General features: G+C 48.4%; 1 protein-coding gene across 4 annotated transcripts in view; it reads right to left on the bottom strand.

The window, feature by feature from the left end:
* Nucleotides 1-27118, bottom strand: part of USP24 (ubiquitin specific peptidase 24) — a 2082369-nt gene that overhangs the window by 1137106 nt on the left and 918145 nt on the right. For all 4 annotated transcript variants that reach the window (XM_085602520.1, XM_085602518.1, XM_085602517.1 and 1 more), the window contains exon 39: nucleotides 5784-5975. In XM_085602520.1, coding sequence (XP_085458646.1) covers nucleotides 5784-5975 — 192 coding nt within the window. The remainder of the gene's footprint in view (nucleotides 1-5783; nucleotides 5976-27118) is intronic.

Here is a 27118-nt window from a genome sequence, read left to right as displayed (position 1 = left end):
GTGCCGGATGCTGTTTTTCGGCACCGGGCGTCGGCTGGCTCGATCCCGAGCTGCCGTGAGACTTTGGGTGCTTCGACACCGAGCCCGAAGGTGGGGTGATCGAAGCTTTGGTCTTGGTTTTGCCCAGGCCGGCAGGCGAGGGAGTAACCTGAGTCTCTTTGGTTTTGGGCGCGGGGGTGGGAGGGGGCATAGTACTCACGGCCCGCTGCGCCGGTGTGATGTCCTCCACGTCGGAGTCGTCGGCTTCGGAAGCGCTGACGACATCTTCTTCCTGCTCGGTGTGTGTTTGCCCCGAAGCTTCGGCGCCGTCTCCGAAGATGTCCGGTGGAGCTGCAGACGATGAGTGCGCCATGGTGCGTCGAGCTTTTCGATCCCGGATGGTTTTCTTCGATCGAAAAGACTTACAGGCGGGGCAGTCTCTGGCCTCGTATTCTGGAGAGAGGCAAAGATTACACACCTGATGAAGGTCGGTGTGGGGAAATTTAGACCCACATTTTGGGCACTTTTTGAACGGAGTCCTTTCCATCGGCCGGGACCGGAGTCGAGGAGGGCCCGAAGGCCGGTGCCGATGTACGGGATGGAGAAAAGTGCCGCTTCGAGAGATGAAGATGATGATGAAAAAACTCGAAGATACGAGGATTTTCCGTCGAGGCTGGAACCGTAGAAGTTCGAAGCCGGAGCACGAAGTATCACATCCGAGCCCGATGGCGGAAAAAAACAATCTGAGGATGGAGCCGAAGCCCATGCGCAGTACGGACCGAAGGAGGAGTCACCGAACTCGTGACTTCCAAAGACTGTCCAAGAACAAAAACAAACTGCAAACATCCGGGCCCAACACCAGATGGCGATCTATGCCAAGTGTACAATCTGCAGCTCATATGCCTCGAACTGGTATGCGTGTTTTTTACCACGCATTGTAACATCGCATGCGTTGTAACGCATGCGATGTAATTGCAACGCGTGGTAAAAACCACGTTGAAATGGCTCTTTCCCACAAAACAGCATCAAATTCATCCCAAATACAACACAGAGTATAGCTAATAGATCAAGACATACAAGACCACTGACATTCATGACATTGAATTTACGAGATCTCCACATCCCGCAGAAAACCTGTAAGGTCCTTGCATACCAAGACAGACATAGGGTAGATGTTGCCTGTCTTCAGGAGACTCATCTGACTGAGCTCACGGAAAGGAGAATAGGCGTGAGGTGGGCCTCCTACCAACTGGCATCCTCCTACTCTACCTACGCCAGAGGAGTACTGCTCCTTATTAGATGAGGCATCCCCTTCACATTAAACAGCTCCATTAAAGATGACAGGGTAGGTATGTCATTGTTCAGGGTGACTTCAGGGGCACGGCTCTAACCATAATCACAACATATGGCCCGAATAGTGACGACCCATCATTTTATGCACAAATATGGGCTAAATTGCGCACCCTAACGCCCACAGCTATGTTGTGGGGGTAAGATTTCAATACATGCCTGGATCCGGCCATGGACAGGTCCACGGGTAACGAAAGATATGGGAAGTGAGCAGCAAGGGTGCTTAGAGACGGTATGGAGGAATATGCAATGCTAGATATATGGAGTTTTTAGGCATCCAGGTAGAAAAGAGGGCACTTGCACGTCTACAGTCCATAATACATAGACCAGAATTGACTATCTGTAGAGCACTTGCCTAAGACTTTGTCTTACCACGCACCTTTTTCGACTGGAGTTTGCCATCCCTACCCATACTCCAAGACAGTTTACATGGCATTTACAGCAGGGGGCCCTCCTGGACCAGATATTCTGTTCAGAATTGCGCCAGGTCATAGTAGATTCCTTCAACCACAATGCAGGATCTGTGAGTAGTGCTAAAATACTATGCGAGGCCTTTAAAGTGACTATCAGGGGCCACTGTATTAGCAAAGGGCGGGTATCAAAAGACATTCAGCAGCAATTGTCTATGGTGGAAAAGGATATTCAACAATTAGAAGCAGAGTACATGAACACACAGTACCACAAACTACTGACAGAAATTAGGCTGAAGGTAGATACCTACAACAAATTTGCTGACTGAGATAAAATACATTTCGCGTATACAGCTCACAAGTATGGAGAAGGGGGAAGACCAGGACGGGCACTCTCAAATAGGATACGACCCACACATAGGGAGTATTACATAACCCAGATCACAAACGCGCAAGGCCAACTCACATACGACACCCAGTCGATTATACCCGCCTGTACTCTACACAGTCGACCACGTCCCCACCTGAAACATGCCAGTACTTAGATGACTTCGCCCTGGCATGGCTGTCAGATGAACATCGTGAATATTTCTGCCACCACATTACTGAGGCCGAGATAAAGGAGGCGATTAACTCCCTCCCAAATAATAAGGCTCCCAGTACGGATGGGCTCCCTGGAGAGTTCTATAAAGTATTTGGTGACTTACTGATCCCGCATCTGGCTGAGATGTATGAAATGGCCTACAAAGAGGGCAGGCATCCTGCCTCCCTGAGAGAGGCATTACTGATTACTCTCCCCAAACCAGATAGAGACCCAGCAAAGTGTGAATCCTACCGCCCATTGTCCTTAATAAATATAGAGGCTAAAATATTAGCTAAAATTATTGCAACACGGATACATCCTCTGCTACGCAATCTGATCTTGCCTGACCAAGCTGGTTTTATAATAACTTGGTCCACAACGCAAAACCTGAGGACCATATTTGCAATGTTCCACCACTTGGATCTCGATGTACCAGCAGCCGCTGCCCTACTGGGTGCGGCGAAGTCTTTTGATTCAGTGGAGCGGTCCTTTATGATCACGGTCCTGCGTAGGATGGGTTTTCCGGAATCGTTTCTGCGCTAGATCGTGCTGCTGTATACGGAGCATAGCGCTCATATTAGAGTGAATGGAAATACATCAGATCGGATCAGCATAAGTCGTGGAACCATGCAGAGATGCCCACTCTCGCAGCTTCGATTCATACTAGCACTGGAACCACTAGCTTGTAAAATAAGGCAAAAGCATGCTGATACTACACTACAATTTCAGCTTCGACCAGTCGGCATCTCACTGTATGCTGATGATATGGTCCTATATACTCGTAACCCAGATCTCAACTTAAACTCAATCATTAGAGAATACATTACATTCGAACACTAGTCAGGTCTCAGCATAAACTGGGACAAATCAGTAGTGATACCACTCATACCAGGCACAACACAGCCAAATCTGGATAACCCCTTAGTCTGGCAGACTGAACCTGTAAAATACCTTGGCATATGGATTCACCGGGATCCAGAGGTAGTGATCAGCGAAAACTATGGCAGGGCAATAACAAAACTAGAGGACTAGATAGATAGGTGGATCAAGCTAACGCATTCATTGGCAGGATTGATATACAAAAGATGGTTGTATTATCAAAATTTCTATACTTATTTATGAATATACCGATATGGCTCACACAAGTAGTGTTTACTAAACTGCGTACAGCCATGCTGAGACTAACATGGGGGGAAGCAGGCGAGCGTGGGGTGGAAAGTCCTGACTAGACCATATCATCAGGGTGGTTTTGGAGCACCAGATCTCCAACTGTACTATTACTGTGTGCAGGCACAGATTGCCCATTACTGGTTACATCCACACGGCCATGTACCCCATATAGAAGTCGAACATGAAAGCGGGAGGCCAACCCCACTGATCGCCTTCCTATCGAACCAAAGGAGGAACACCCCGAGAGATGTCATACACCCTGTCAATTGCACATCTAGAGCATGGTACATGCTTGCGAAACGCGCACAGAAACTTCCAAAATATGCCCCAGCGCTGCCCACATACCACCACCCATGAATAACAGTAACACAAGAAAAGCGCATGCTAACTTTACTTGGGGAAATGGGTATGAACACTATGGGCAACATATTCCCGCATGACCAATTCATATCACAGGACGACCCGTCCCTTAGCATACATTGCACGCCTTTAAAGATATTTGCATACCTACGAATGCGTATGGCAGTTAGAGAATTATACCCATCATTCCCAGACGAACCAGAGACGCTGAACGCACTGCAGACTTTGTTGACAGTGCCTACACGTCAACGATTAGCAACACGATCGTATAATGTGGCCCATGGCGACCAGATCCAAGCTCTAAATAAATCGCTTCAGAGATGGGAGGAGGCAATTAGTGGCCCTATCACTAAATAGGACTTGGATTACAGCTGCGCGCAGATGCAGGTGCTCACACTGAACTGCAATTCGCGCATTATTCATTTAAAATGTATACATCAAACGTACTACACACCGGCCAAATTGCATAAATACAGGTTACAACAAGACAAATGCCATAGATGTGGCGCAGCTGGTGCAGATTTTCTGCACATGGCGTGGGCATGCCCCAGCTCCAACCCTACTGGCAAGAAGTAATTAATACTCTGGTACTCATGCTGGCGGAGCAGATACCCAACGAACCGCTGGTATGTTTGCTAGGGATACACAAGATCCGGTTAGCCAGGAGACCCAAGCTTCTGGCTGTAGCATTACTGCTGGCCAAACAACGCATAGCCATACGCTGGGGGAGCAGGCGCCCGCCACGATACAAGGACTGGGTCAAAGACATGACCTATTGTAAAGAGACACTGGAGACATATGCAGAGGAACTGCCAGAGGCCTCTAGACCCAGGGAGTTTTGGGAACCATTTGTACAATACCTTAGATGCACACAAACGGACGACTAAATCTTTAACATACCACATCAGTAGAGTTTCCAGAGGGTGGGCTTCTCTAGAATAGCAGTGGTGACGTGAGACAGAGAGCTGGAAGTGAAGGAGGGATGTAGGTGCGGACCGCAAACAATACGGCCATACTGCAACATGCTATAAAGATGTTGCTGGGTAAATACTATAAAAATGTTAAATTCTATCAGCTTTACATGTCAATAAGTGAAAAGCTTCTGTAATTTGTAGTCCTATGAAAAAAGGATATCTATGCTGTGTGTATCTGTATTTTTTCTTTTTGCTGTTGAGAAAAAAAACAGTTTTAGATTGTCGCAGATCAGTTTTCACCTACTATGCAACAAGCTGTCCTAAGAATGCAATACAAAGAATCAACAAGAGAGGAAGGGATCTACACGGCTAGTCCCCTCAATAGTTTTCTCAAAATCAACAAAGCCAGTGTAAATTAAATCCAAAAAAGGGGGGGGGGGGGGCACTGTTAATCGAAGGAGCAATGGTCCACAGATTCCAGACAAATCCATATGTTGTTGAAAAGAGTGTAGACCTCAGTGAGAAATACCCATTTGGTATTTAAAAGCCCTCACTCGCCAACCTGGTTGGTGACATGCTTCATCATCGGGCTCCACTGGGATGACCGAATGTTATCCCAGTGTGCTGCAACGCCAGGTTACTGCGGAGCGGGGTTCTTGTGTGGGGATAGTGAATTTAAAATATCCAATTAAGTCAAAAAATAAAACTTTAATAATTTTGCTAATTGGAAAAGACTAAAAGGGAGTGAGGGTCAAAAAAATAAAAGACCTGGTTCATTCCGCGGCGGTCTAAGAATGCAATAGTCAAGATATAGAAAGGGAAATTCTTGCTCTTTTCATCACAGACAGCACATTATAATATTCATAAGAGTAATGAAATCGAACAGAAAGAAATTGCAAATATAAACTTGTTATCTTCTGCTCTCTACATGTGGAGTGTGCAGCAGGGTACCTGCAAAAAAGAATCATCCACTTAATTCTATAAAACTTGACCCAAAGGACCAATGGAAATACTCACCAAGCATTTCCTTTTCTGCACCACACAGTGAAAGAAGTGTCTTAATAAGCCGGAGGTGTCCTGCTAATAATATGTTGTCAGCTTCACTGGTTTCACAATCGCCTGTACGATTAGGCTCAAAATTATCCAGCCATGTTATCTCATCTTCCAGCATGGCTGCTGGACTCAAGCTCAGCTGATCCATTTCAGAAGCTACAGAAGATAAAACAATTAAAAGGAGGCACTCTGTCAACTAGTAACTTTCTACTACAAAAGAATATACAATCTTAGCTCAATTTTATACTACACAACACACCAATAATAAGTAACTTTACTGTGACATTAAGAAAAACTATAACAATGATTTAACAAAAAGTATTACACCAGGCAACTGGTCCTAACTAGCAGGAATTAAAAATAGACAAGGTACACTTTACAATAAAATGTAGAACAAAAATATTGACATGAGTCAAATAAAGCTTAAAAAGATCTTCAAATGGCTGCCACAGAACACCAAAGAGACTGTCAAGCACGCAGTCATCACTATTAGACTCAACTACGGTAATGCACTGTACGCCGGAATCTCCAAGCAGCTCATACACAGACTACAGACCATACACACCGCACCCATATCTCACCTTACCTCAAGGAGCTTCACTGGATTCCCATTCACAAATGAAGACAAATTAAACTCCTCACACACATACAAATCCTTGCACAACACGGGACCAGGTAACCTTAACAGCCAAATACACTTCTATCAACCAGCCAGACACCTGCGTTCAGCCACGTTCTCACTTGCACACACACCCCGCATTCACAAAACTGAAGTAGGAGGGCTCTTGTTTTCCTAATTTGTACCAAAACTTGTAACAACCTTCTACAACACATCAGTCCCTCCTCCTTGCGTCTTAAGTTCTGCAAGAAGCTGGCTATTAGAGTAAACATGGGCGGACTAAATGCCTGCACAAGCACCTGGATACCCTCATGCTCTACAAATTGACAATACATAACAGAGCACATTATTGTAGCGAACGCTGGTGATCTATCCAGCCTCTCCAGTTCTGATGATGTCCAACAATCTATCCATAAAAGGACCACACTTGCCCTGGATGCCAGTTTTACCCCCTTTTTCTGCGTTACACAGTGGCAAGGAGGAAAGAGTAAAACAGAGAAGACACCAAACAAGAAGGAAAAACTCACTTTTCCTTCAACTATCAATGCACTTATTTATAAATAATACCCACAAAAGACTATTACTTTAGAATGTGGAGGTGATGGGGAATCTGCCAGAAGATTCATGTATCCACTAGAGAGAACGTTATCCAAGGTAAATTACTAATTCTTTTGATGGGTACTTTTTTCAAAAGATTCCTTACGATTCCATTGACTTCCAACTAGTATTCTTAACAAGCCTGTCATTAGTGAAAAAGCCTTCTAATCCAAAAAGGCATACACAAATGTCCTATCGAAATATGCCTCATTTCTAAAGTGCAAGTTAAGATAGTAAATATTTCTTACATATGAAGAGACACAAGCACGTTGCCACATGACAGATGTCTGACACCAGCACTCCTTTTACCAAAGATGGCAAAGATATTAATAATCTACCAAAATGAACTCCGATCCCCTGGTGTGGTTCTTTCTTTGTCAACGCAAAGAAAATGTTAAAGTAGAAGACTATCAAAAATTAGAGGGAAGGGACTCTTGTCACGTTCCCATCACTGGCCTTCTTTCATGACTTCCAGGAAGTGATTGGAACCAATGGCCATAGAAACAGGTAGCTTGACATGAGCCTCGCGGTGGCAAAGGGGCGTGTATTACATCGATGGAAAACAAGGAATCTCTTCCACTTACAAGACTAGTTTAAGGAGCTGATGGTAGTGGCTTCTTGTAAGCATATCATCTACAAATTAAACAATCAGCTCCAGCTGTCAAGATGATATGGGCTGCTTTCTATCGCACATACCTGAGGGATGGTTGCTTCTGAACAGCAGTTTCATCACAGGCAAAGACTGCTTAGAAATGGAGTTCGACGTGGTCTACATTGTTCAGGGATGATGGTAGACACTTGCACTGATTTCTTTTTAATGTTCTTTACATGTTTATACATTTTCCTACTGTACTGTATCACTGGCTTAGGTGGTCACTCTTTGCCTCTAGGTTATTGCTTAAAACTGTAAGGAAAATTCCTGGACTTCTCTATTTCTATTTGTTCTTATAACATAGAATCCTACTTTGAAATGACAGACTGCTGGAAAATGGTTTAACGCTTTTTCTTTTAACTCTCATTTCATTATTCTTACTACTTTGTAGAAACTCTGAGGAACAAGTTACTCACCTTTGGTAACACTTTTTATGGTGGGTAATCCATTTACTTGCAGATTCCTCACCTTTAGAGTATCCCTAGTCACCTGACTGGATCTGCACAATATTTAACAGCATTACTCCACAGCGCAGGCAGGTGACACTGTGCAGCTCCGCTTTGACTTAGTTCTGCCCCAGACGTGACAAGAAGAGCTGCATGTAAGAGGCACCCATCACCCTCACATCAGTTGTTTTCCTAGGCTTGTCAATGCCCTCAAATCCAGTGACCTTCAGCGACCAATGGGATATACACTGTACAGATCTCAAGATTGGGACTTTTTGAGGTGGCGAATAGTTCAGTTCATGGAATGAGGAGGAGGGAGGGTCAGTGAGGAATCTATGGTTAAATAGAGTATCCACAAGGAAGAGCGTTACCAAAGGTAAGTAACATGATCTTCTGATGGATACTTCCAACCGCAGATTCCTCACCTTGTGAACAGATAACATAGCAGTATCATCCCAGGCGGGTGGGTCTGGGAATTGGCTCATACCAAAATGTCCTGCAGAACTGAGCAGGCAAAATGCCCATTTTCCAGACCAGTCCAAGGCAGTAGTGCTTCACGAATTTGTATACAGAAGTTCATGTAGTAGCTTGAGAAATAGCCAGGACAGGCACTCCGTCTGCCAATGTAGTGGAAGCAGCTCCGGCACTGATGGAACGAGCCCCTAGGCCTTCTGGAGGCCACTTATTGGCCAATAGGTAGCAGATCTTGATGCAGATCACAAACCATCGAGAAATAGTCTACTTTTGCCCTTCTTTGCCCCCCCATCAAACCCCACAGTGTTACCATTTTCGGGTCCTTAGTACCAACTTATCATGGAAGAATGTGGTGTAGAGTGGTTGGACAGTAAAACCCTGAAGTTTGCTCACACGCCAAGCTAATGTTATGGCAATGAGGAAGTGTGTTGAGGATCAAGAGCCTTAATGCACAACTATGCATTGGCTCAAAGTGTGTACACATTAAAAAGTCTGAACCAAATTTAAATTCCACTGTAGAATCACCAAGACCTTTGGTGGAAATAAAAGAGGCAATTTAAAACAACAATGGCTAACTCACCAACCTTAAAAAAGCAGAGAAGTCTAACACCTATCCTTAAAGTGTCCAAAACAAATCCTTGCCAGGCCAAAGATAAAACAAACAACAAAACCTAGGGCAACTTGGCCTGCAATGGGTCAGTATGTCAGATGTGCACAATTTTGTTGCAGCCACTAGAATAAACTGCAGAGAGACGCCTCGCCACCAATATGGCATCAATGACCTGAGTGGGAAGGTCACATAAGGTCAACTACTGCTGTTCAATTTCCAAGATAGGAGATGCAGATTATACACACCCAGGAGCAGCATCCTTCCCTGCTGCTGTGACAATAGATACTCCAGAGTCTGAAGCTTGATGGGAGGACAGATGCTCATGTCCACGAGTTCCAGGGACCACACACTCATGGACCAATCCAGTGCCATTAGGATGACTTGGGCTCAGTAATATCTGATCTTCTGCAGAACTCGGGGCAGAAGAGGCAGTGGCAGGGAGGCATACAGGAGTGCCGAGCTCCACTCTATACAGAATCAATCTCTAAGAAAGAACCAGGTATTGAAGTTGTGGTCCAACCCCAGATACTAATAGCATATCTGTCAGCAACAGCTTTTGGCAACAGTCCTGTAGGGTTCAAAATCTTTTGTCGGGGGGGGGGGGGGAGGGAGGGGGGAGGGAGCATGTCATGTCATCCCTTCCACACTAAAGAAAAAGAAAAACGATTTGTTGTGGAAAAAACGATGAGTTAACAGTCTGAGAGACGAGAGAAGCTCTGGATCCATGTCTAGTGGTTCAGAGAAAGGCCACCGGCATGCAGGAGAGGCGGCTATAAGCACGAGTTACTTACTTGTGTAACAATGTATCTGTGAGAGACATAAGTTAGTGATAGATTCCTTACCTTAGAGTATCCCCAGGCCTCAGACTGGATCCGGGAAGTTTTGTCAGCAGTACCCCTGCGCGTCGGTAGGCGTTGTCATATGGCTCCGCATACGTCGCTGGCATTGTAGTCGCCGAGATGATGTCGCTGGAGCTACTTAGACGAGCCCACGCGCACGGACGACAGTTCTGTACATGACTTTCCGCGCCAGGAACGCAGAGCCATGCAAGATACTGACCACTGGTGCATTGAAACTAGGGACATGAAAGGGATGACCTTAACCCTAGAAATCAGTTCGCAGAACAGGGAAGATGGGTGGGACGGTAAGGAATCTATCACTAACTAATGTCTCTTACAGATATATCGATACACAAGTAAGTAACTTGTGCATCTGAAAGACACGTTAGTGATGAACAAGTTACTTACCTTCAGTAACGCTTTTTCTGGTGGATACAGTATCTGCCTGTGGATTCATCACCTTGTGAATATCCCCTGCGCCAGCATTCCACGGATGTTTTTCCCAGCTCTCCATGCAGATGTGGACGTCATAATACCACGGCTCAGCTCGCGACTCCGTATGACGTCACCGGAGCCATAAGAGAGCCACGTCGGCGTGATTACGTCAGTTCCACCCATTTTTTCCGTGCCTCCGAGGCGAACAGGTGGACTGACAACAGATTCACAGTATACATAGTATACAACATTCGAACAAATATACATAGTACATATACAAAAGGAAAGCTAAAGAGCATAAGCCTTTTCTATATCTGTACCAGATAGAAAGAAGATACAATGTAAAACAACATGTCAAACAAAGCATCTTTTAAGGTATACAAAGGTGGACAACGGGGAGGCGGGTGGGTCAGTGAGGAATCCACAGGCAGATACTGTATCCACCAGAAAAAGCATTACCGAAGGCAAGTAACTTGTTCTTCTGATGGATACATCTGCCAGTGGATTCCTCACCTTGTGAATAGATTCCCACAGCAGTCCCACTCCTGGAGGAGGGTGTCCACCTTCCTATACCAAAAAGTCCTGCAAGACCGAGCACGCAAAATGGCCCTCCCTCCTCATCTCAGAGTCTAAGCAATAATGCTTTGCGAAAGTATGGACGGAGGCCCAAGTCGCGGCCTTACAAATGTCTGCATCTGGAACACCCCTGGCCAAAGCAGAGGTGGAAGACTTCGCTCTAGTTGAATGAGCCCTAATACCCTCAGGAGGAACCTTACCAGCGAGGGCGTAGCAGATCTTGATGGTTAGGATGATCCACCTGGACAGAGTGCGCTTGTGCACAGCTTTGCTTTTAGAGTGTCCAATATAGCCCACAAAGAGCTGATCATTCAAACGAAAATCCTTTGGTCTGTCCAAATAAAAGCTCATTGCTCTTTGAGGGTCCAAGCGGTGAAGTCTCTCCTCCTCCTTGGAAGGATGAGGGGGGAGGATAAAACACAGGGAGAGTAATAGACTGCCCCAGATGAAAGGGAGTAACTACCTCAGGATGGAAAGCAGCCCTGGCCCTGAGAACCATCCTTTCAGCATGTAAGGTTAAAAACGGGGGTTTTGAACTTAGAGCTTGAAGCACACTTACCCTCCTTGTCGAGGTTATGGCTACAAGAAAGACCGTTTTAAAAGACAACAGTCTCAAAGGACAGCTATGAAGGGGCTCAAAAGGGGACCCCATCAAAAAAGTTAAGACAAGATTAAGGTCCCACTGTGGCATTACAAAGGGAGAAGGTGGAAACCTGTTAGTAAGACCTTTGATAAACCTTAAAACAATAGTATAAGTATAATAAGTACAAGTATAAAGAAGCTTGTAAAGCGCTCGAATGCCAGAACGGCGTCTTGGAGCTGAGGTGTGCTTAGTCGGCAACAAGGGGCGATTACTGATGGATCTGAAACAGAAGAGACTTCAGGGCCTTCCTAAAAAGTGCAAAGTCCGGTTGGAGTCGCATGTCCACTGGTAGCTGATTCCATAACTTAGCTGCACAGGTGGCAAAAGAGCGACCGCCCCATCTAGCTAATCTGAATCTGGAAGTGCAGATAAGGCCAAGGCTAGCCGAACGCAATTCACAAGAAGGGATGTAATGCCTGAACCTATCTCTTCCATCATTGGCACCCCCACCAAAACAGGCCCGGTGTACCAGACAGAGCGCCTTAAATTCGATTCTCTGCTGAACCGGGAGCCAATGTAGAGATCTTCTACCCGTAGACGCAGGATGACCCCTGGGTAGGTTCAGAATGACACAGACCGCTGCATTCTGTAAAGACTGGATCTTACCAACCTGATATTTATCAATACCCAGGAACAAGGCATTACAATAGTCCAATCTGGAAATAAATAGAGCGGCCATCACAGTCTTCTGTAACGTCCGAGGGATGTAGGGGAAGATTTTCCGCAGAGTTTTTAGCAGGAAGAAACATGATGAGGTTAAACTATTAACCTGGGCTGACATGTTCAACTTGTCATCAAAAATCACCCCCAAGTTCCTCACCTTAGTGACCGGTAGGGGACATTGCCCGGCCTCAGGTGGCCACCATAAAGTAGTCCACAATGAAGGGCCTCTGCCAAACTCCATAACTTCAGTTTTCTCGGTGTTGATTTTTAAACAACTCCTGCGCATCCATTTCATCACCTCTGTAAGACAGGCATGAAATTTAGCCGCTATTAGATCAGGATTGTCCGTAACTGATATCACCAATTGTGAATCGACAGCATAGGACACTAACGTGAAACCATGTTTCCTGACTAATCTGGCCAATGGTCTAACATATACATTGAAAAGAGTCGGGGAAAGAGCAGAACCTTGTGGTACACCACATGGCAAAGCAAAATTGGCCGAGTGTAAGCCGGCCCAATTTAGGCTTTGCTTTCTGTTGTCCAGGAATGAAGATAATAAAGCCAGGGCCCGTTCCGCAATCCCTACCGCCTTTAGACGCTGTAACAATACTGCATGGTTTACGGTATCGAAAGCGGCAGATAGATCAAGGAGGACAAGGATTGCCCTCCCTCCTCCGTCAACTGCTGTTCGAATGCCCTCTGCTGCAGTTATAAGGGCAGATTCAGTAGAGTGTTTGGGCTGAAGGCCATGCTGAGACCTATCCAGAAGGCCATTTTTATCCAAATAATCAGTCAAACTTGAATTTATGGCCTTCTCTGTGACCTTAGCCATCAGAGGTAAACCGGAGATGGGTCGATAATTTTTTAACTCTGATGGCTCCAAAGAGGCTTTTTTAAGAAGAGGCTTAACACTGGCCATCTTCCAGGTGGGTGGATAGGTCCCTGCGGCTAGTACCTGATTAACCAAAGACGTAAGGGTGGGTGTGATCCTGTCAGCCACCATTTGCATACTGTACAGAGGACAAGGATCTGAAACTGCACCCGATTTTATAGAGCTTAGCAGCTCCAGAACCTCCTCTTTAGATAGAGAGCCAATGGCGGTAAGGCTGAATGTCAACTTCTCCTCCGTACAGAGTATCGACTGCTTACAACGTTTGGACTTACTGAATTGGCCAGCTCGTCGTAAATTGTGGACACCTTATTATGGAAAAAAACGGCCAACTGATCACAGAAAGCCTGATCAGGACTGAACAAATTGGTCTGCTGGGGTATAGCCAGAAAGGTCACTGATTTAAAGAGTTCTTTGGTGGAATTACCCGCCTCCGAAATTTTCCGGGTGAAATAATCTTTCTTGGTGCTCCGAATAGCCTGCTTGTATTTGTTCAGGGCGTCATTGTAGGCTGACTTACTAACCCTACTATAATCCACTCTCCAAAGTCGCTCACGTCTTCTTCACTCGACCTTCAGCTGTTTAAATTCTGGGCCATACCATGGGGCACCGGGTGGGCGTCTATTACGTGTAGCCACCTGAAGGGGGGCAACCTGATTAATTGCTTCTGTAATCCAGTCATTAAACTGACATACTGCCATATCGTTATTGCTATTGAGAGTTGGAGGAGAGTTGTCCAGCGCTACTGTTAGATCAGAGCAGGTAATCTTGTTCCATCGCCTGGGTTTATGGGGAGCACCCACTGCCTTTGTCTTAACCCCTACCCTGAAGAACACAGCACTGTGATCAGTCCAAGGGAGGGTTTCTGCCCTACAAAAAAGTAGGTCAGGGTGGCTGGAAAACAAACCATCTAGGGTATGACCACCACTATGAGTGGGGACCGACACCAATTGTTGTAATCCAAAAGCTTCAAGGCTATCTAAGAATCTAATGGTATCCGAGTTGTTATCTGCCTCCAGGTGGAAATTAAAATCACCAAGAATACTGTATGCTTCAGAGTCAGTACAAGACTCCAAATGAGATTGAAGAGCCGACGAGAAAGCGGCCCTAGGCCCTGGTTGCCGATAAACCAGCAGACCATGAAGAACATTCGTATCCTTTAGTTTGATACTGAATTGCACTTCTTCTGCGTGTAAATTATCTACAGCCCTGGCCTGGACCTTCAAACTTTCCCTGTAGGTGATGGCTAAGCCACCCCCTCTACTGTCAGTTCTATCCTGACTGAATAACGCATAGCCAGGAGGCAGGGCGGTATTCCAATCAGGGCATGAGGCAGCACCTGTCCACGTCTCAGTAATGAAAACCAGGTCGGGAGAGTGCGAGCTTAGGAACAGTTCTAATTCATATTTATGTTTAGCCACTGAGCGAGCGTTGAGAAGGATGCCCATCATACAGTTAGCTGAGCTCATCACAGGCTCTGAGGCTAAGGTTCGCCTCTCCGGGTCACAAGGGGCAACAGAAGACCCAAAACCATCCCCCTCCCTAGACCCAAACATAGGAGGCGGCCCACCCGTCCCTCCACCGTTGTTGCTAGCATACCTACAAACAGAGTAGTGACAATAAAGGCAGGAATACCTTCGTATATCGTCATCCACAGTAACAGGAGTGCAGTGCGTGGACTTCACCGGCCGAAGGTCCATGAGCGCCGACCGCGCATAACATAAAGGGCCCGTATCACCAATAGACCTGGCCGTTGGCTCGTTTCTGGCACGGACGGGCGCAGACGGGCTTGCCTGTGGCGCGCTGGTGGCGCGCCTGCTGCGTGCTCGCACCAGCGTGCGTTTAATAGGCAAAGGAGTAAAAACGCTAGAGCGCTGACCTGGGGAAAAGGAGGCGGGACCGCTCGCACGGACGGGCATCACAACTCCTACAATATTGCCGGGAGAAAGTGCTCCAGGAAATCTAATAGTAAGTATAAAAGTTTAAATAAGAACAATAAAATTAATAGGAGATTTAAATAACTACGGCTGATCTGGAAGACACAGAAAAGCCGATAAGGCTGACAAATAGCCCTTAACTGAGGCCACAGCATAACCTTGCTGAGCCGAAGAAAGAGCAAACTGAAGCACATTAGAAAGGTGGGCTTTTAAAGGGTCAATGGATCTCTCTCCACACCATTTAACAAATTTCAACCACCTGTAGGAGTAAATGGACTTAGTGGAGTGTCGACTGGCCGATAAGATAACATCCACCACGTCAGGAGGAAGAGAAAGAACTCAGGTTGCCCCGTTCAATCTCCAGGCATGAAGGTGCATGCTCTGGAGGTGGGGGGTGTAGAACCTGCCCCTCTGACTGCGAGAGGAGGTCTGCCCTGAGAGGGAGACTGAGCGGATGGTGCGACGAGAGGTGAAGTAGATCTGTGTACCACACACTTCTTGGCCAATCTGGAGCGATCAATATGACTTGGGCCCGGTCTTGGTGAATCTTCCTCAGAACCCGAGGAATTAAGGGTATGGGAGGAAACGCGTAAAGGAGTTGTGAGCCCCAACTCAACTGAAACGCATCCCCCAACGCCCCCTGCACGGGAAACTGGAGACTGAAGAATGATGGGCAATGCGCGTTCGAGAGTGGCAAACCGGTCCACCCGAGGAGTCCCCCCACGTCCTGAAGATGTGCTGAACTACCTCTGGATGAAACCTCCACTCGCAGTCGGCGGAAAACTGCCGACAGACTGTCCGCACGTACGTTCAGCACCCCGGCCAGATGATTCACCATCAAGCAAATCCGATGGTCCTGAGCCCAGGACCAGAGTCGCAAAGCCTCTCTGCAGAGACTGTACAACCCTACTCCTCTCTGCTTGTTGACATACCACATCGCGGTAGTGTTGTCCGTCAGGACTTGTATCGACTGACCGCGAAGTGAAGGGAGGAAGGCCTTGAGCGCCAAACGTATCGCCCGCAATTCTAGAAGATTGATATGAGACAATCTTTCCTCTGGAGACCAAAGACCCTTGATCTCCAGATCCCCCAGATGAGTACCCCACCCCAGGGTGGAGGAATCCGTTATCACTGTGGCCACCGTTGGAGTAAGATGAAAGGGCTTTCCTTGAGACTGTTTGCCCTCCACGCTCCACCAAGACAGATCCTCTGGAGATCCTGACTGACTCCCTGAGATACCCGTTGTGCTGATACCACTGCTTGCGGAGACAACACTGGAGCACCCTCATGTGCCAGCGTGCATGCTTGACCAACAGAATGCAGGAGGCGAACAGACCGAGCAGGCGAAGGACCTTCAGAACTGGAACAACCGCTCCATTTTGGAATAAAGTTATCATCTCTTGAATGTCGAGAATTCTTTGCGGAGGAGGAAGTGTCCAGTACCGCCCCTATGAACAGGTTGCGCTGAGAGGGCACCAGGTGAGATTTGAGCACATCGATTGAAAATTCCAAGATGAATAACAGCTGAAATGTTACCTGCAGGTGATGTTGCACCATCCCTGGCGACTCTGCTTTCAGAAGCCATTCGTCCAAGTAGGGGACAACCGGAATCCCCGACCTCCTGAGATGGGCAGCCACCACCGCCATCACCTTGGTGAAGACTCGAGGTGCAGTAGTAAGACCAAACGAGAGAACCACAAACTGGTAGTGTTGCGACCCAACCGTAAAATGGAGATACTTCCTGTGCCACTTCAGGATTGGGATGTGGAAATACGCATCCTGCAAGTCGATCAACACCATCCAGTCTTCTTGCTGCAACGCCTGAAGAACCTGTGCAGGGGTGAGCATCTTGAATTTCTCCTGCTCAGGTAAAAATTCTCTGAGGTCCAGGATTGGACGCAATCTGCCGTCCTTTTTGGGAATCAGGAAATACCGGGAGTAGCATCCCTGACCCCTTTCCTACTCTGGAACCACCTCTATCGCACCTTTTTGTAGCAATGCAAGAACCTTCTTCGGCAGAAGAAGCAGATGTTCCTCGGAGCAAAAACCTTGGCAAGGAGGGTAAGGGGGAAGAAATTACCGGAAGGGAAGGGCGTACCCATTCTCCACAAGGTTTAAAACCCAAAGGTCTGTCGTGACCGATTTCCAACCTCGCAGAAAGTGGGACACCTGACCCCCAACAGGCCTCACATGATCCAGGATGGGGGATCTAGGGCTGCTTCCCTGTAGCATCATTGGGAGCAGAGGAGGCTGAGGAGGAGGGATTGCGGCCAGAACCACGCCGGCCCCTTTGTCTTCCTATATAGGATCTGGTAATTACTAATGGACAGTGGTATACTACCTAGGGGAAAAGGCGCTCTCAAGGTGAGTACACTCCCACCTGGTTTGACTCTAATACGTGTTTTAATGGTGCTGAAAGGTGGGGAGAACCACTGACCTTCCCCAATTAATGCAACAGTCACATTCTCAATGAACAAAAACAATAACCCCAGCTTTAGCAGTAATATGTCATATAGGTACAAAAATTCTTGAGATGTGCCCTCGTCGTGTGTCCCGACGGGTTCTAGAGCCTCACACTCGAGAACCCGTCAGGACACACGACGAGGGCACCATTTCACGTCGCAGAAACCAGACCGGATATGAGTTCTGGCTTTTGATTCTTAGGTACAACGATTTACCCACGTATCGTGTGGGTCGGAATTATCACTACACTGAAAAAATAATTGAACATTGAATACAGGAGCCTTGAAAAAGTCGCGGGTTAATTCCCAGTTGGCGACGAAACACGTGTTGGCAAATGACCTGTATGACCTGCTTTTCATAAAATAATGAAGTCCAAGGAGTCCAAAAGAAGAATAAAGGACCTTTGAAAATATATATCTCAAGAATTTTTGTACCTATATGACATACTACTGCTATAGCGGTCATCCCTTTATAAACAATGTGTGCTGGGGTTATTGTTTTTATATAGGATCTGTAGAGAGGATTTTGTTGCTGCTGACGGAAGGAACAAAAGGATGACCTTCCAAATCCCCTATACTTCCTGAAGCCAAACCCCTTTGACTGTGTCTGCAAACCTAAAGATTTCGCAGTAGCTCTGCTATCCTTGAATATTTGCAGGGCGGAATCCACTTTTCCCCAAAAAGCTTTTCCCCATCAAAGGGTAAGTCGACCAGAGTGGCCTGAACATCCGCACAGAAACCGGAAGAGCGAAGCCAAGCCTGCCTTCTAGTGGCTATAGAAGATCCCATAATTCTGGCCACGGAATCAGCCGTATCTGAGCCCAATTGAATAACTTGCCTAGCAGCAGCTTGAGTGTCTGCAACAACCTCCATTAAAGAGAACGTCTCCTCATCAGGCAATTTAGGAGCCAACTGCTTCACAGAGTCCATCAAAGCATGAACGTAGCGGCCCAATAAGCAAGTGGCATTTGTTGATTTAAGTGCCATACTTCCAGATGAGAAGACCTTTTTAGCCGACTGCTCAATCTTCTTTGAGTCACTGTCAGCTGGAGCTTGTGGAAAAGCACCTGAAGATTGCTTTGAACAGGATGCCTGCACTACAAGACTCTGGAGAAGGGTGCGAGGAAAGGAAGCTCTGATCCCCCGGAGCCACCCTATATCTTCTCGCCACAGTTCTGGAAACTGCAGGTGAAGAAAGTGGCTTGCGTCAAACATCCATAACAGGCTCTAAGATAGCCTCATTAAAAGGCAACAGAGGCTCGACAATAGAAGGAGAATGAAGAACTTCAGTCAAAAGGTTTGTCTTATATTTCGCAGAAGGCAACTGTCACTCTAACAGCTCCGCAGCCTTCCTGATTACCAAATGGTAAGGAGCCAACTCTTGAGGAGGAGAAGACCTGGAAGAAGAATGCTCCCATTCAGGAGTGGTGTCCAATCCACTTGCCTCCTGAATACCTTTAAATTAATCAGTGGAGTCACCCACTTCACCTTCCTTCACTTCCTAAGCGCGATATTGCTCTTCCTCTATAATCCTCTGAGCCTCTCTTCGAGAGCGGATCTGAGGACACGGCGTCGGCAGCGCCGTACGCAGCGTCGGCGGTACCATACATGGAGTCGGCGGCGCCGGAGGAGTCGGCGGCGTCAGATGCGGTGCAGCTGGAGTCTGCGTCGAGGGAGGCTCCGACGAAGGCATGTGATCCAGTCGAGGCCGGGAGGAAGGCTCTCCAGAAGGCGCCAGGAACTGCCATGACGTTGCCATCGGCAAGAAGGGCATAAGAGGTGCCTGAGCGTAGTATTGCAGCACGCCCAAACTAAACGCCATTGGACCCACGGGACCTGAAGTTGCACCAGATGGGAAGGCTGCTCTCTGGAAAACACCATACATAGCATTCAGGAAATGCTTCGGATCCGCACCCGGAGTCGGGAAATGCGGGTATGGGTTCGAACCTGAATCCGGCCGAGGAGTAGCTGGAGCCGGAGCTGAAGAATCCTCTACTGGAGCCACAGGTTCACCTTCAGGCACAGGCGAAAGATCAACAACCTGATCTGGCTCGGCGTTGGAAGCTGGAGAATCCACCGGCGCCTGAGACTGCGCTGGAGTTAACTTGGGCGAAGGTGACTTCTCCGGAGAAACACGAGGAGAAGGCGAAGAAGAGACTAAGTCCTTACTTCGACGTCGAGGCGAAGGTGACCTCGAAGGCCTACTCTTCGACAACCGGCGCCGAGAGCTATGCTTCCTCTTCTTCTTGTGTCTTCTCGACTTCGACGAGTGCGAAGTCGACGACTCCGGCTTCGACTTCTCTTTTCCGACCTCTGCCCTCCTTCTTCGCCTTAGCCATGAACAGTTTCGCTTCTCTTTCTTTTAGTGCTTTAGGATTCATTTTCCTGCAGCAAGAACAGTCCTCCACGTCGTGGTCGAACGAAAGACACCATAAGCAGTCTTTATGGGGGTCAGTAATGGACTTGTGACCCCCACATACCCTACACGGCTTGAATCCTGACTTCCTCGATGAAGACATGAGTATTCCAGAAACAGTAACTCACAAGGAGACTACAAAGTAACAGGAGAGTGCAGGAAAACCGTTACGCGTCGATGGCGCGGAAAAAAGGGAACTAACGTCATCACGCCGACGTGGCACTCTTATGGCTCCGGTGACGTCATACGGAGTGGTGAGCGGAGCCGTGGTACTATGACGTCCACGTCGGCGTGGAGAGCTGGGAAAAAATTCAGTGGAATGCTGGACAGGGGATATTCACAAGGGGAGGAATCCACTGGCAGATGTATCCATCAGAAAGATTCCTTACCTTAGAATAGATACCCCAGCAATACTAACCCCGGTGGTGGGTCTGAGAAGCAAGATCACACCAGAAAGTCACAGAAAACAGAACGGCCAAAGAAGCCGTCTCTCCGGACTGGACTGTCAAGGCAATAATGCTTAGAAAAGGTGTGCAACGAGGCCCACGTGGCTGCCTGACAGATGTCTTGCAGGGGGACACCACGTCCCAATGCAGTAGTAGCTGCTTTCGCCCTGGTAGAATGGGCGCGCAACCCCACCAGAGGTTCCTTTTTAGCCAGAGAGTAACAGGCTTTGACACACAAGACTACCCAGCGGGAGATGGTCCTCTTGTGTACAGCCCGGCCTTTCTTGGCGCCTACGTAACCAACAAAGAACTGGTCACCGACCCGGAACTGTTGTGTACGATTCAAATAAAATGAAAGCGCACATTTTGAGTCCAGATGGTGGAGCTTCTCTTCCTCTCTGGAAGGGTGTGGAGGCGGAAAGAAAGTGGGCAAGGTGATAGTTTGCCCAATGTGGAAGGCAGAGACAACCTTTAACAAGAAGAAAGGACGAGTACGAAGCACAACCTTCTCCGGATGAACCGACAGAAAAGGAGGCTTACAGAAAAGAGCATGGAGCTCACCCACGCGCCTAGCGGAGGCGATGGCAACCAGGAAAGCCGCCTTCAAAGTTAATAAACAAAGAGGACAGTTGTGAAGCGAGTAAAAAGAAGAGCACATCAAAAAGGTAAATACCAGATTTCAGTCCCACTGCGGCATCACAAACTGACTAGGAGGGAAAAGGTGAGTAATGCCTGTGAGAAATCTATTAACAACAGGGGATTTGAAAAGAGAGGGCTGATCAGGAAGTCTGAGAAAGGCAGAGATTGCAGAAAGTTAGTCCTTGATAGTGCCCAGAGCGGAGATCTGCCAGGCCAAAGAAAGAAGGAACAAAAGGACCTCTGAAAGAGGGACAGAAGGGGGATCGACAGCCTTTGCTGTGCACCATACCACACATTTGTTCCACCTGCTGGCATATACCGATTTAGTGGAGGGACGCCTGGCTGCCAGAACGACATCACAGACTTCAGGAGGTAAGTCAAACGGAATCAACTGTCGCTGCTCAATCTCCACGCATGTAGGTGGAGGCTGGACAGGGTCGGGTGGAGGACCGTCCCCTGCTGCAGCGACAGTACGAGCATGGATACCCTGATCCGACTGCCTCTTCTGAGTAGCTCGGTATACCAAACTCTTCGAGCCCAGTTCGGGGCCACAAGAATGACTTGGGCCCGGTCGCTCCTGATCTTCTTCAGCACTCTGGGTAGAAGTGGTACAGGCGGAAAAGCGTACAACAGCCCGCAACTCCACTCGCAACGAAAAGCGTCGCCGAGCGAGTGCCGCTTTGGAAATTCCAACACGCAGAAGTGATGACATTGCGCGTTTTCTTCGGTGGCGAACAGATCCAACCAAGGCTCTCCCCACTGTTGAAAGAGACCTTGTGCCACTTCTGAGTGAAGACGCCATTCGTGATCCATCATGCCCCTGCGGCTGAGTTGTCCACCCTGGCTTTCAAAGAACCTGCCAGGTGTTGAACTTGACGTTCCAGCCATGTCCAGAGGCGCAGAGCCTCTTGACACAAGGTCCATGACCCCACCCCGCCCTGTTTGTTGCAGTACCACATGGCGGTAGTGGTGTCTGTGAACACTTGCACCACCTTCCCCTTGACAGAGGGAAGGAATGCCTTCAGTGCAAGAAGCATTGCCCGAAGCTCCAGAGGGTTGATATGGAGCCTGGACTCCACCGGATACCAGAGGCCTCTGATCTCTGCCTCTCCCATGTGGCCGCCCTATCCCAGGAGGGACGCATCCGTCACCACTGTGTGCTACGGTTGGGGAGGGGAGAGGGATCTGCCGCTGACCCAATGCGGATTCGAAAGCCACCACTGCAATTGTCGTGCAGTGCCCTCCGAGATCTGGACGTAGTCGGACAGGTTCCCCTGATGCTGCGCCCACTGGAACTTCATGTCCCACTGTAGAGCCCTCATATGCCATCTGGCATGGTTGGTGAGCAGGATGCAGGAGGCCATGAGGCCCAGCAGCCTTAAGGTCGTCCTGACCGAAACCCGGAACAAGGGCTGAAAGAACAGAATCATAGCCTGAATGTCCCGGACTCGTGGTTCGAGAGGATAGACCCGAAACTGCGCCGAGTCCAGAACCGCTCCGATGAAGAGGAGCTTCTGGGAAGGAATCAGGTGCGACTTCAGCACGTTGATGGCGAACCCCAGCAAATGCAGGAGGTCGGCTGTAGTCTGGAGGTGGGAGACGACTGCTTGGGGCGAGCCCGCCTTCAACAACCAATCGTCGAGATAGGGGAAGACTGATACCCCTGATCTGCGCAGATGAGCTGCGACCACTGCCATCACTTTGGTGCACACCAAAGGGGTGCTTGTAAGGCCTAAGGGGAGCACGGTAAACTGAAAATGCTCCTTGCCCTACCATGAATCGCAGGTAACACCGGTGGGAAGGCAGGACGGGGATACGAAAATAAGCGTCCTGCAGATCTAACGCTACCAACCAGTCTTGCGGGTCGAGGGCAGACAAGACCTGACCAAGTGTGAGCATCTTGAACTTCTCCTTCCGGAGGAAGCTATTGACATTCCGAAGGTCCAAGATAGGATGCAGGCCTTTGTCCTTCTTTGGAACCAAGAAGTAGTGGGAGTAACAACCACGACCTACTTCTGGCATCGGAACGCACTCTATGGCACCCTTGGCTAAGAGGGCCGTAACTTCCTGCTGGAGAAGTGCCAAGTGATCTCCGACATGCGGTGTGTGAGAAAGTGCCATCTTTCTTGCATGGTATGCCCCCACTTTTTGCTGAATTGCTGAATGTACTTTGACTGAGTGTGCCCTGGACTCCTGCCAATCAGGTGCCCAGGGCCTATGTTCCTTCCCTAAAACAAACCAAACCCAAATTGGCAAACCCTGGCCACATGTCAGTCCCTAGTAAATGGTACCCTAAGTACCCAGGGCTTTGTGACCAAGGAAGACCTCTAAGAGCTGCAGCACACCCTTAGAGGCCCTGTACCCTTACACACACACACACACTGCCTTTGCAGGCTGAGTGTTTGGGTGCAAGACCAAAACAAAGTCTACATGGCACACATCCTTGTGTGCCATGCCCATCACCTACACTGCCATGGCATACATCAGTCACCCCTCTAGCTGGGTGCCTTATGCCAATGGTGTGGGCACAGGAGCAGGAGCCCTGTGCCCCTACAGTGCCCAGGTCAATTCCTTAGCCCTGTAAGTGTAGTGCTGCCATTTAAGAGTACATGGTGCTGACAGCTTGTCAAACACGAGCTCCACAGCACCATAATGGCAACACTAAAGAGTGGGAAGTTTGGTATCAAACTTTTCAGCACATTAAACCCACACTGATGCCAGTGTGGGATTTAATGTACCCAGCACCCCAGAGGGCATCTTAGAGGTGCCCCCTGAAACCTAACCTACGAATCCACGTCTGCTCTGAGGCTGCCTAGGCTGCCACCCAGCAGACATGTTGCTGGACCCCTGGTTAGGAGAGCCCCTGCTCTCCTGGTCCTGCAACAATGCACATCCTGGGCGAGGTGCTAAATCTCCTCCCCCAGGATGGGCAGGGGGAAGCCTCAAAGGCATGCCGCCTCTGTGAGCTTCCCAAGGCCCCTGCAACCCCCCACTCTGGCGGGAAGCTCTGGCCGGAAACCCCAAATAAGGACAGGGGATGTGCCAGCCTGCCAACCCCACCCCTCAGGTGGGGGAGACGAGGTGAAGCACATCTCCGGGCTCTCGCCATCTTGAAGATGGGGAGCCCTACCCTATCAGGACTAGGCTACTGCCCCCCTCCCACAGGAGAGAGGCAGGATAGGGGGTGTACCCACCCCAGGACGGGGACCCATTGGTCCCTGTCCTTCACCTACCTGTAACGCCCCTAAATCTAGTATTTAGGGGCACCCTGAACCTTCCTTCCCCAGATTCCAGATTCCGAAATTACAAGAAGAGCAAGAAGAAAAGAAGACCTGCCCTGCAGCTGCTAAGGAGAGAGAGACACCAACTGCTTTGGCCCCAGCCCTACCGGCCTGTCGACCTCGAACCTGCTCCTGCTCCAAACCCGGCATCTCTTGTGGCCAGCAACCTCAGAAACCCCGGAGGACCTGGCTACCTTTAAACTCTGATCCCCTCGGACTCCCATGAGTAGAGGCTCTACTCAAAACCTACCTTTCACCCCTGGCAGCAGCTCGGAACAGCGATCCCAGCCCACTCTGCACCAGCCAAGCCCGGCCGGTGCCGGAGTGAACTAAACCCTACGAGGACGACCCCACGGCGACTGTGACCCCGAGTCCGGCACCCAAGGACCACCCTCGACAATCCTGAAGAAGCCTGCAGCCTCAGAACAGTGTGCCACCCCAACCGCGATCAACAGAGGGTAAGATTTTCCGACACCAAAAGGCACCCCTGCACCCGGCGCCCCACGGCCCTCTGTGTCCAATCCCGGGGTACCTACCTATCCTCCAACTACCCAACTTACCTCTCGAAGTGGTGGTGGCACCTGAAGAGTCCTCGTCCCTGAGCCTGCAGTCTTTTTCCAAACCGGAGATTTCCCATTGAAATCCATTGAGCGCCCGAAGGCTCAAAAGCCCTCTGCACCCAGCCGCCCGAGTGGCCCTGGCAGTGAAAACTCTACACCTAACTACTTCCCCACTTGCCCTGAGTAAGTGACCAGGAGCCCAGCTCCCACAGCCACGTGGCTTGCCAGACAGCAGCCACCAAACAAGGCCCCCCTATCCCTCATAGGATAACATTGGGCCTAACTCTCTCTGCACCCGGCCGCCCTAGAGCCGCTGAGGGTGAACCAACTGTACCTACCTGACCCTGGGAGACCCCTGAGTCTGTGCCCAGAACCTCAACTCTGCCAGTCGAGTACTTAAACCGCAAACTCCATTTTCCTCATTTGGTAACATTGACTGGCTTTTTCCTGAAATTTCTTCTAAGTGTGGACTTTTCAAATCTCCAAATATTCACCAAAAATCAGCCGAGTGACAAAAACAAATTTACTCACCTGCTCTTAGGTGAGCTCCCAGTGCTGGATCTTGGTGCCCAGCACTGACTCTGAAAAATACACACAACTGTACTTACCCTTAACTCAATTTTCTTCCATAGGAAACCATTGACTGTTTTTCTGTGAAATTTCTTTTAAGTGTCGATTTCTGCAATCTTTAAATATTCTTCAAAAATCGTATAATATCTGAAAACGTAATTACTTACCTGTTTTGGATAAAGGTCCCAGTACTGAGTCTAGGCACCCAGTACTGGATTACAAAAGTAACGAGAAGATACTGTACCTATAACCTGAATTTTCTTCCATAGGGAATCATTGATTGTTTTCTCTGAAATATTTTCCAAGTGTCAACTTTTAAAATAGCTAAATATTAGTTAAAAATCATTACAGTACTTAAGTCGACTTTCATCACTTGATTCTGAGATCTGACCCAGGACTGAATCTAGGATACAGTCCTGGAATTACAAAAGTAATCTAAAAAGTAATCTGTTGCAAATAACTTAAATTTATCATTGAGCTCAATGTATTGTTGTGTTTAGAAATAGAGTTGCCTACTGCAACTACTTGTAACTGTTTACTAAAGTCTATTGCATATACAAAAGTATTTATATGAAACATCTCCTGTCGAGAAAATATATTTTAATTCCAAGTGTTGGTTCTAAAATAAAACAAGCATATCTTTTTTATATATAAACCATTGGCCTAGAGTTCAGTTATTGAGTGTGTGGAACCATTTGCTGACTGAGTGTGTACAACAAATGCTTTACACTGTCCTCTGATACTGCCTTACTGCTCGACCAAGCTACCACTTTAGAGAGTAAGGTTATATCTAACTTTAACCTCTGTTAAACCCTTGGGGTCTGTGGACTCTGTACACCCTGTACCTATTAAGGAACAGTATATACAGAGCCACTTTCTCACACGGTGGTACTGAGGTGGCATGGCTGGAGGGGAGGTCTCGAAGGGGAGGGAGTAGCCCCTTCGGACAAGCTGCAGAACCCACCTTTCCGATGTGATGGTGCGCCAGTTGTGGAGGTGATGGCGAATCCTGCCACCCACTGGCGTCTGGTGGACCTAAAACACTAGACTAGGAAGGTTTGGAGGCATGGGCAGCAGGGGGGGTGGTGGACTGACCTGCACGCTGGCCCCGTGACCCGCCTCTATGGGTCCCACATCCGTGGCTGCGCCGAGACTGTTGCTGCGCAGGCCTGCGGCTTTGAAACAAACGTGCTTTGGCGCCCCTTCCTTGGCCACGAAAGGAGCGAAAAGCAGAAGCGGCAGGAGTGCGTGTAACCAAAAGGCCTAAAGATTTGGCCGTAACCAGTGAGTCCTTAAAACGCGCAATCTGCTTTATCAACGAACAGGCGAGTACCATCAAAGGGCATGTCCATCAACGTGTTCTGGAAATCCTCCATCCAGTCGTCCTCAGCCAGGCGTGACGGCATAGTGCCACTGTCGTTGAAAGCGCCCTGCCCAGCGAGTCAGCATTGTCAAGACCACAACGGATAGAGAATTTGGCTGTGTCTCTCCCCTCAGCAATAGCTTGGGAGAGTATCGTCCGAGCCTCCACCGGATACTGAG

This window comes from Triturus cristatus, chromosome 4_2 (genome assembly GCF_964204655.1).
Source record: "Triturus cristatus chromosome 4_2, aTriCri1.1, whole genome shotgun sequence".
NCBI lineage: Eukaryota > Metazoa > Chordata > Amphibia > Caudata > Salamandridae > Triturus > Triturus cristatus.
This window is presented reverse-complemented; position numbering and strand designations above follow the sequence as displayed.